This window comes from Citrus sinensis, chromosome 1, assembly GCF_022201045.2.
Source record: "Citrus sinensis cultivar Valencia sweet orange chromosome 1, DVS_A1.0, whole genome shotgun sequence".
Lineage (NCBI taxonomy): Eukaryota > Viridiplantae > Streptophyta > Magnoliopsida > Sapindales > Rutaceae > Citrus > Citrus sinensis.
This window is the reverse complement of record NC_068556.1, coordinates 8,881,096-8,891,403: the sequence shown is the minus strand read 5'-3', so window position 1 is coordinate 8,891,403 and position 10,308 is coordinate 8,881,096. Positions and strand designations below refer to the sequence as shown.

The window sequence follows — 10,308 nt, the reverse complement described above, 5'->3', positions numbered from 1 at the left end:
AAATTGAAAAAAAAAATCAACTCAGGATAGTTTGGTAATGTTGTAATTTTTAAAATAATTATTCTTATTTATGCTGTAAAAATAATTAATTGTAAAGTGAATCAGTTAAACATATAATAAAATTTATTTAAAAAAATATAAATTTAAAAAGCAATCATGTATATTTGGTAAATTTTACTATTTAACTTTTATAAAAATAAATGACTAAATTAAACATAATGTTGAATAAAATTTATTTACATGTTTATACACTTGTATATAAAATATCTTTAATGTATATATCATAATTAATAATTAAAATAAATATTTTATATTATTAATTATGATATATACATTAAAGATATTTTATATACAAGTGAATTAAAATAAATATTTTATATTATTAATTATTTTTTTATTTTTATCTCAATTTAATTGGTAATAATAATAATTTGTTTAAAGTTAATTATTTTATTTCCTAATTATTAAGGATAATTTTGAAATTTTTTAACATATATATATGTATAGAATTGTATTAAGTATAAAAGTGATTCTTAAAATTAGATTTTAAAAAACTATTATTTCTCTCCTTTTCAAAATTAATTGTAGAAGCGAGTCATTTTGCCAAAAGTGAGTTCTAAAATAATTTATCAAACATCAAAATTAACTTTTAATTTTTCAAAATCACTTTTAAACCTTCCAAAAGTAATCCCAAGGGAGCCCTCGATCTAACTTAACCAAATAGATGTATCTAATCTAAGCTAATGCAATCCTTAAATCATTGGATTAGGTTGGGTTAAAAGAGTCTCTTTATAAAGAATATAAAGGATTCAAAATTAAGTTTAACCATTTGTAGTTTAGTTTAATTTTTCTATGATTTTTATTGTTTTTAAGTTAGGTTACTCAACCCAATCATTAATCAGGATAAAAAGAAAGTGATCTTATCAACACATCTAAATTTGATTGGGTTGAATTGGATTGAACTAGATTCATTGGGTTGTATTGACTTTTTAACCCCTAAATACATTTGTGATTTGATTCAATATTTAAAAAAAAAAAAAAAGAGTTGAACTACTAGCACTTCTTCATTAATGACGCTTGTTGTATTACAATGACATCTAAAGACAAATACTAATAAAATTAAATCCACTTATATAAAATGTATATATTTTTTTAAACCCTGTTTATATACTTTTATTTACTTTATCTAACCACTCTCTATTATTTTCAACTGAAATGATTTTTTTGTTTGATCTTTGTAGCTAATTAACTTGATGATGAAGTGTCACTGTTGTGTTTTAAGGTTGGCTAGTAGTAGCCAATGATCTAAAAAATAAAGAGTACTATGCATAAATTCAATTTTTTTTCTTTTTTTCTTTTTTTTGAATCCATTTGCAACTGAAGAAGAAATGGGGAGCATTAAAGGTAGCTTACCGAAAGCATTTTACCCATGAGAATCTACAATAGCAGATATTGACTTGATTGTGGCTTGTCGATCACCTTTGCCAAACCAAAATCGTCAACATGAGCTTCAAACTTTTGGTTGAGAAGGAAGTTGTCGGAATCTATATCATGGGAAAAAAAAATTCAATTTTTTCTTCTTTTCCTTCTTTATTCATATTGATTACTAACATTTTTGAAAAATGAGTGTTTTGAGTTTCGTAGAGAGTTTGAACGATTTAAAATGAAAAGGGTGTTTATTTAGAAAAAAAGAAAAGTTTTTTTTTAAATTAAGTGAAGTATAATTAAAAGAGGGGTTATATGAAGATTTTGGAGGGGTGCCAAATGCCAATAGTTCGAATCTTAGTATAAAACAAAAAGAATCATTTGATATTATAGTATTACTCTTATCTAATTTAAGTTTTTTTATAGACAGCCAAGAGAATATTTGATAATGCGCTTTTCATCAGGCATCACCATTTGACTAATGGCAATAAAAAGAAAATAGTAAAATATTACACTTTTCATAGTAGCAATTTAGGACTGGTATAAATAATTATCTTAATCAAGATTGGGGATTTCATTTTACTCTGTTATCTACTTCAGCTTTCTCTCTCCGGACGAGCAAATTGAATTGAAAATTAATTGAATTGACATTTGTTTTGTGACCAACCAACTGAATCACGATTTGTGTTAAATGAGTGTTTTGGTACGGCTTATTTAATTACCGTCTTAACAACTTATTTAATTCCATAATTTTTTTATTTTTTTCATTGTTTAATTTTTTTAAATAGAATTTTTAAAAGATAAATTGGAAGTCAATTTTTTTTAAAAAATATTATACTATTTAAAATATTCTTCTTTATTTATTTAATAATTTTAATTATTTTATAATATAACTTTAAAAAATTTATTTATAAAAAATTTTATTGATAATTAAATAGTTAAATTCTTTAAGTAAAAATACTATTTATAAAAATTTTACTAAAAAAAATCGACTTTAAAAACTATACAATTCAATGTTAATATGTATTATTTATTCTTTCATGTAGTCGTTTGTCCAAACTCTAAAGAGATTTCAAGTTATGAATTATATCATCATTTAAAAATAATATTAAAAGCATGAACACTTCAATTATTTTTATTATTACTACTGTTACTATTACTATTATTATTATTACTACTACTACTATTATTCATCTATCACCATTAATTTACTAATTTTTGGTGAGAATAAGCTTTACTCTATATATAAAAAAAAAAAGTAAGGGTAAACTTTATTCTTTAAGCAAAGGTGATTTGAACAAACAAACCTTTAAGCAGATTTCTTTTTATTTTTATATTTTTTTGTGCAAATGTAGGAAAACTAACTAACCAAATCATTAGTCAAAGCCAAACGGGCTTTAAGTAGGATGAATATGGGTTGGGTTGGATTGAGTTTGTAAAAATCAAATCTAACCCATTGATAATTAAATTGAGAAAAAATTCAATTGAGGGCAGTTTGGTAATGCTGTAACATTTAAAATAATTATTATTATCTGTGTTATAAAAATAATTAGTTGTAAAGAGAATCAGTTAAACGCATGACAAAATTTATTTTTAAAAATATTGTGAATTTTAAAAGTAGTCACATGTATTTGATAAATTTACTGTTAAACTGCTGTAAAAATAAATTATTGAATTAGATATAATGTTGAATAAAATTTATTTACACATTTATAAACATGTATATAAAGTACTTTAAATTGTGTACATATAATATAATAATGGATAACTAAAGTAAAATTATTAAGGAAATTTTTGAATTTTTTTAATATATGTGAGGATATATATGAAATTATATTAAGTATAAAAGTTATTCTCAAAATTAGATTAGATCGAGGACTCGTTTGATATTACTTTTAGGAGGTTTAAAAGTGATTTTGAAAAGTTAAAAATTAATTTTGGTATTCGATAAATTTTTTTAGAAATCATTTTTGGCAACATGACTCCATCTTTTTATAGATTTTGAAAAGTTATTCATTTCCTACTTTTTGAAATTTATTGCAGGATGGAGTCATGTTGCCAAAAGTGATTTCTAAAAAAATTTATCGAATACCAAAATTAACTTCTAACTTTTCAAAATCACTTTTAAACCTTTTAAAAGCAATACAAAATGAGTACTCAATCTAACCCAACCAAATAGATGTATCAAATCTAAACTAATGTAATCCTTAAATTACCAAACTGGGTTGGGTTAGAACTTAGAAGAGTCCCTTTATAAATAATAGAAATGATTCAAAATTAAGTTTAGCCATTTGTAGTTTAACAGTGATAGTTTACTTTAATTTTTCTATGATTTTAATTGTTCTTAGGTTGGTTTACCCAACCCAATCATTAATCAGGTTATAAAACAAATTGACTTTTCCAACCCATCTAATATTATGTTTACTTTTTGGAGTGGGAGTGAGGAGTGTGGATTCCTCCCACTTCAGTATTTACTTCAGCATTTTAAGAGAGGATTGGGAATTCCACTCCGTGGGCCCCACCCATTTTTGGAATGGGAGTGGATTCTCACTCCCACCTCTTCTTTTTCTACCCTCTTTTTATTAAATTTACTATAATTATATTTAATAAAATAAAATAAATAATATTATAATTATTTAAATAATATTATTATATTTAATAATAATTTGGTTTGATTCTAAGCCAAAATTACTTAAAAATTAATATTATTATATTAATAGAGAATTAATAATATTACTATATACTATCTTTATTTGAAAATATAATATTATTATATTTATTTAAAAATAAAAATATTATATTTATTTAATATTAATAATTAATTGTAATAAATAGTTTATTCTAAGAAAATATTAATTTCGTACTATCTTAATAGTAAACATGTTTCATTTATATTGTCCTTATCAATAATTTTTAATTTACATAATTAAAATTAAAATTAAGAAAAAATTGTGATGTACATAATTAAGAATAATAATAATAATAAAATAAATGTTTATTCATCAAATATATTTTTTATTAACTTTGTAATTAAAAACTATAATTCTTTAAATAAGGGTAAAATTATAATTTGAAACTATTTACTCCCAATCCAAGACAAAGTAAATACATAAATTGAATTACAATCTTCATTCCATGCTTCCATTCCAATGTAAGTAAACAACCTACTCTCACTCCCACTTCACACTCCTAATTCTAAGATTCCTACTCCTTAGGATTCTCACTATAATCTAAAATATAAACGCTATCTAAATTTAATTGGGTTGAATTGGATTGAACTAGGTCCATTAGGTTATGTTGAATTGGATTAGGTTTATTGGGTTGTATTGACTTGTCTTACCCTAGATACATTTGTGATTTGATTCAATATTAACAAAAAAAGAGCTGGACTACTGCCACTGCTTTATTAATAACTCTTGTTGTATTATAATGACATTTAAAGACAAATACTAATAAAATTAAGACAAATACTAATAAAATAACTTCACTTATATAAAACGCATATTTTATTTTTTAAACCCCTGTATCTTTTTTTTTTTATTTACTTTATCTAACCACTCTATTATTTTCTACTCAAATGATTTTTCTTTTGTTTGATTCTTTGTAGCTAATAAACTTGATGGTGAAGTGTCAATGTAGTGTTTTAAGGTTGGCTAATTAATAGCCAACCATCTAGAAAGTAAAAAGTACCGTGGAGAAATTCAATTTGTTCTTCTTTTTTATTTAATCCATTTACGACTGAAGAGGCAATGGGGTACATGAACAGGAGCTTGCCAAAAGCCTTTTAGCCATGAGAATCTGCAATAGTAGACATTGACTTGATTATTGTGGCAGGTCGATCGGCTTTGCAAATCCAAAATCGCCAACGTGAGCTTCAAACTTTTCGTAGAGAAGGATGTTATTGGAACTTATATCGTGGTTAAAAAAAAAATCAATTTTTTCTTCTTTTCTCTTATTTATTCATATTGATTACTTATATTTTTGAAAAATTAGTGTTTTTGAGTTTCCTAGAGAGTTTGAATGATTTAAAATAATAAGGGTGTTTATTTGGGAGAAAAAAAAACTCTTTTTGACATTAAGTGAACTATAACTAAAAGAGGAGTTTTAAGAAGATTTTGGATTGATGCCAGAATAATCTAAAAAGAATCATTTGATATTATAGTATTATTCTTATCTAATTTAAGTCTTTTTATACACAACCAAAAGAATATTTGATAATTTACTTTTCATCAAGTATGATCTATTGATTAATGGAAAAAAAGAGAAAATAGTAAAATATTATACTTTTCCTAATTAACAATTTAGGATTGGTAGAAATAATTATCCTGATAAAATTGGGGATTTCACACCGAATAGTATAAGATTTGATACATAATTTTAAAATCAATTGAAAATTGATAAAGATTCAGAACTAAATTTCACTCCGGTTAAAAGTTAGTATAATAAAACTACAATTGCTCAATTGTCTTTAGTTAAATTTAAAATTGAAAATAAAATTTATAAGGCTAGCAAACTCAGGCCTAATGGTTGGATCCTCTCTCTATAGCCTAATCATTAGTGCTTTGTGATCTACATTTTTTTTATTTTATTAATTTATTTTAATTAAATAAAAAATTAAAAATCAAAATCTAACAAGTTATAACACTAGAAATTTTATTTGGGTAATTTAGACTTGTGACATTTAGAACAATTGAGAAATTGGATTAGGATTAAAAATTGGATTAGGATTAATATTTTGACCAGTCGATATTTAGTGTGCTCTTTTGTTATGAACCTGTGATTGAACACTTAATATGGGATTCAACACAATTTTCAGTGAACATATTGTTGATGCTGAAATCTGCTCGCCCTTAGACCGACCAGATTCTTTCACCAACGTTTATATTATCCACTGCTGCTCGAACCACTGGGGTTGGAATCACTCTCCTCTTCCTTACTAAACCTGCATTCACCAAAAACAGATCAGAGACGCCGGTGGTTTTGCCGGCGTAAACCCTCCGATGCCTAAGTTTGCACAAGGTGTTTACGGGAAAACAGTTAAATTTTGATTCAAGAGTGGTTCTAATTTGCTCGAAGTTTGTAATAAAATTGTCTGGTTTTAATTTGGCAGCGTTTTCCCTTTCTCAGTTTTTCTATCCCCTTCCTTCATCGGTTTCTTCTTTTATAGCCGTTGTCCCACGTTCTCACTCACCCTTCGTCCCCCCCTTTTTCGGGTAGTGGTAGCCTCTCATGGGATTTTAACTGCTACATTGTGGGCAAACGTGGGATCTCGCATCTCCCACAACGGTTCTGGGAAAAGCGCAACTACCGCGATTCTGTGGGATCGTGTTCCCACTTTTTTGGGGAATTGGTGCCGGCTCGGTATATGATTCTGGTCGGTACATTACCCTGGCCGGTACCCGTCTCTGGTTGGCTCGTGTTCATCTCGCGTTCTGCTCATACCATTTGGCCGAGGTGATCCATGCCGGGGTGGAAATAGTAGCATGGCCGACCTGAGGCTTTTATGTACTCAACACCAGTCCCCCAGTTTCTGGTCTGGCGAGTGAAATGAGTTAAGAGTAGAAACTGATGGTCAAATTTTACCAACCCGGGGAGCTTCTCATCTGCTCCTCTATTTATTGGGATGGGCCTGACCTGATGTACCGTTTTTCTTCTGGGGAGACTCCGACCTGAGCATGGGCCTGAGTGAACATATCCATTGCGTATCTGGGCTTACATCTATCCTGTCCTCTTGTAACGGTTAGTGACGTGGCCTTTCCATACTCTTCGCATTTGAAATTTGAAACGACGGGCTATCTGTCCTCGATATTTGGTGAGTGAGCTGGCATCTCCCTTATTTAAATGCTTTCATTTCCCTTTTCGCTTCGAATCCCTAGACCCAAATCCTCGTTGTTTCGTTCTATTCGTTCTTCTGTCGCGAGTCAGTTCCTACGAACTTCGTTCACACTCTCTGCGTCTAGGACTTCCGTTTGCGGGATTTTACCTTCATCACAGGAACATTATCAGTGCCAGTGTATTCCAAGTACAGCCTTTAACTCCTGCTTTGGTTGTTGTTGATTGGGTTTTGTGTTGCCCCATTTTGTATCAGTTTATTCGAGTTTTCTTTGTTTTCTTTCGGGACTACGATATGTCAAACCGGAAAAGAAAGTTAATTGTTGATGAGGGTGATGAAGAATCAGGGGATTTAGGCCTCAACGTGTCAATACCCACAGATTTCTTAGGTCCCTCTAGTAGTGTAGGTCCTTCTCATGGGAGGGATACCCTTGAATACCCACGACCCTTGGTTGTCTCTCCCTCTCCCGAACTAGAGCTTGTAGGGAATAGAGGTGGACCTGCGTCGGGCTCTGGTGAGAACCACAGTTATGGTGGGGTTGGGGTCCCTGAAGGAGTTGGTGATGGTGAGGGGAGTAGTTCCGGACCGAGCAGACCCCCTCAGAGAAGGCACCTTGGTCATAGGGTGGAGGTGGATTCTTACCCTATTGACTTCACAACTTGTGCGACCACCCAAACTGATTTATTCAAGCTGAGGAACCTTTACAACATTCCTGTGGAGGTTCTCCTGGTAGTTCCTGGGAAAGGCGACATTCCCAGTCGGCCTCCGCGGAGGTATGTGACGATGCATCTGGAGAGCTTCAGATTGGGAGCTCGGCTGCCCCTTCAACGCTATTTTGCTAAGATACTGGGTGGTATGCACCTGGCCCCAGGTCAGCTTCATCCCAACGGATGGAGGGTTCTCTCGGCTATATATGTGTTGTGGGAGAGGTGTGGATCAGAGGAGCCCTCCCTTGTTGAAGTGAAGCAACTATACCAGCTGAGGAGTAGCCCGAAGGAAGCAGGCTGATATTATTTCATGTCGAGCTTTGCGAAGAGGAAACCAATCACCGGCTTCCCCTCTTCGTGCAAAAATTGGAAGAACAAATTCTTCTTTGTTGGAGGAAATTGGTGTCCAGCAGCTCATTCGTTGGGTGGTGATATTTACCTTCCAACGAATTTTGTCACCCCAGGTCGCTCATTTTTGCCTATGTTTTTAGTCAAATTGTCACTTATCGAGTTCTTTAACCTCTTTTGTTGTTTCAGAGTCGTGGGGTTTGATCGGGGGGCTTGAAGATCGACCTTTGCTTCAGGTGGAAACTACTCTGTTGAACGCTTCTACCTGCCAAGATCTCCTGTCACCAACAAACCTGGTCGGTTCGGGCCTAGTAGACCTGGCTGCTGGAATGGATAACACGATCCTTAGCGCGATGAGCAGGAAGCGTCGTCGGGCTCCAGGCAGCTCCAACAACCCCCCTCCTCCTCCAAAGAAGTCCAGCGTCGGCCCTTCCAAAGCTCCTGTCCCTGCTCTGCCCCCTCCTCCACCCCGCAAGAGTGGTGGGGAGAAAACTTCTGATAAGAGTCCTGAGGTCAGCTACCAGTCTGGGGACCGACCTTCTCCTCTACCCTCTCGGGATCAAGCGGACTACCTGAGCCCGTATAAGAAGGATTACAAGAGATCGGTGGGGCCCAAGATGGTGAAGGACATCGAGAGTATGAATCTCTCCGAGCTAGCTACTTCTGTTCAGAGAGTGTCCTTCAGGCTGGCCACCATGGTTTTGTGCTACAAGCTTGGGTCCGCGCGCCATGAGAAGAAGCTCCAAGCTGACATTCAGGAATTGAAGAAGAAAGCCGACTCTGCTGATCGCTCCAAGGAGAAGCTGGCTGAGCTGAGCAAGCGGATTATGGAGCTAGAGGAGAAAGTTGCGGTTGCTGAATCCACTTCCTCTAAACTCGAGGGCGAGTTGGGTGACCTGAGATCTGATCTTTAGGCTACTCAAGCTGAAAGGGATACTTTGAGGGCCGCCCTTGAGGGGGAAATCAAATCCTTGGGCGAGCAGCTGGCTGAGGAGAGAGGCAAATCCGCTGATGTGGATGATCGGCTGGATGCCGAGTATGATTCTGGGGTTGCCTTCTCCTACAAGTGCATCATGTCTGTGCTTAAGACAGAATATCCCGAGATGGACATGAGCAAGCTGGAGCCCGGAGTGCAGCGGTATATGGCGGAGGTCGACCAAGCAGATAAAGAGCAGGGTGAGCAGGAGCAGGTGGAGGCTCCTTTGGATGGGGTGCAGGAGGGAGAAGCTGGGCGGCGTGTTTTTGAAGTGGGACAGGGGTCCGTGCCTCCTCCTCCCGATATTGCTGACCTTCCACCTCCCGAGATAGCTGACCCTTCACCTGCTGAGGCCGTTGATCCTCCTAATCCTTAGGTCTATTTTTGTAAAGACTCTAGTTTTTCATTTACTTTGTAAACATTTGAACGTTTATAAAATTTTTTGAATGCTCTCTATTGGCTTTCTTGTCTTGTTTTGCCTGTTGGTTCTTTAGTGCATCGAACAGGAATAGGCATCTGTTCGCCTTAGTAAAATTTTCGAAGTTTAGCTGCTGGTCTTTCGTTGACCGAGTAGAAACAGGCACTTTGTTGCTTTAGTAGAATTTTTGAAGCTTTAGCTGCTGGTCTTTCGTTGACCGAGCAGAAACAGGCTCTTTGTTGCCTTAGTAGAATTTTCGAAGCTTGAGCTGCTGGTCTTTCTTTGACCGAGCAGAAACAGGCACTTTGTTGCCTTAGTAGAATTTTCGAAGCTTTAGCTGCTGGTCTTTCGTTGACCGAGCAGAAATAGGCACTTTGTTGCCTTAGTAGAATATTCGAAGCTTTAGCTGTTGGTCTCTCCTTGACCGAGCAGAAACAGGCACTTTGTTGCCTTAGTAGAATTTTCGAAGCTTTAGCTGCTGGTCTTTCGTTGACCGAGCAGAAATAAGCGCTTTTTGCTTTAGCAGATTTTTCGAAGCTGTAGCTGCTGGTCTTCGTTAACCGAGCAGAAACAGGCCATTTGTTGCCTTAGTATAATTTTC

General features: G+C 33.6%; 1 protein-coding gene across 1 annotated transcript; it reads left to right on the top strand.

The window, feature by feature from the left end:
- Positions 1–7,552: 7,552 nt before the first annotated feature.
- LOC127903057 (uncharacterized) lies at positions 7,553–9,665 on the top strand. The gene is made up of 3 exons (XM_052443681.1): positions 7,553–8,261; positions 8,503–9,164; positions 9,228–9,665. Exons 1-3 carry the CDS (start codon positions 7,553–7,555, stop codon positions 9,663–9,665), a joined length of 1,809 nt encoding a protein of 602 aa, XP_052299641.1.
- Positions 9,666–10,308: the final 643 nt, after the last annotated feature.

What these genes read in the sequence shown, in the direction of transcription:
- LOC127903057 (XM_052443681.1), top strand. Translation starts at nt 7,553, where the DNA reads ATGTCAAACCGGAAAAGAAAGTTAATTGTTGATGAGGGTGATGAAGAA. An exon ending in GAGTAGCCCGAAGGAAGCAG is followed by an intron (nt 8,262 to 8,502) that starts GCTGATATTATT and finishes TTGTTGTTTCAG; the next exon opens with AGTCGTGGGGTTTGATCGGG. An exon ending in AGCTAGAGGAGAAAGTTGCG is followed by an intron (nt 9,165 to 9,227) that starts GTTGCTGAATCC and finishes TCTGATCTTTAG; the next exon opens with GCTACTCAAGCTGAAAGGGA.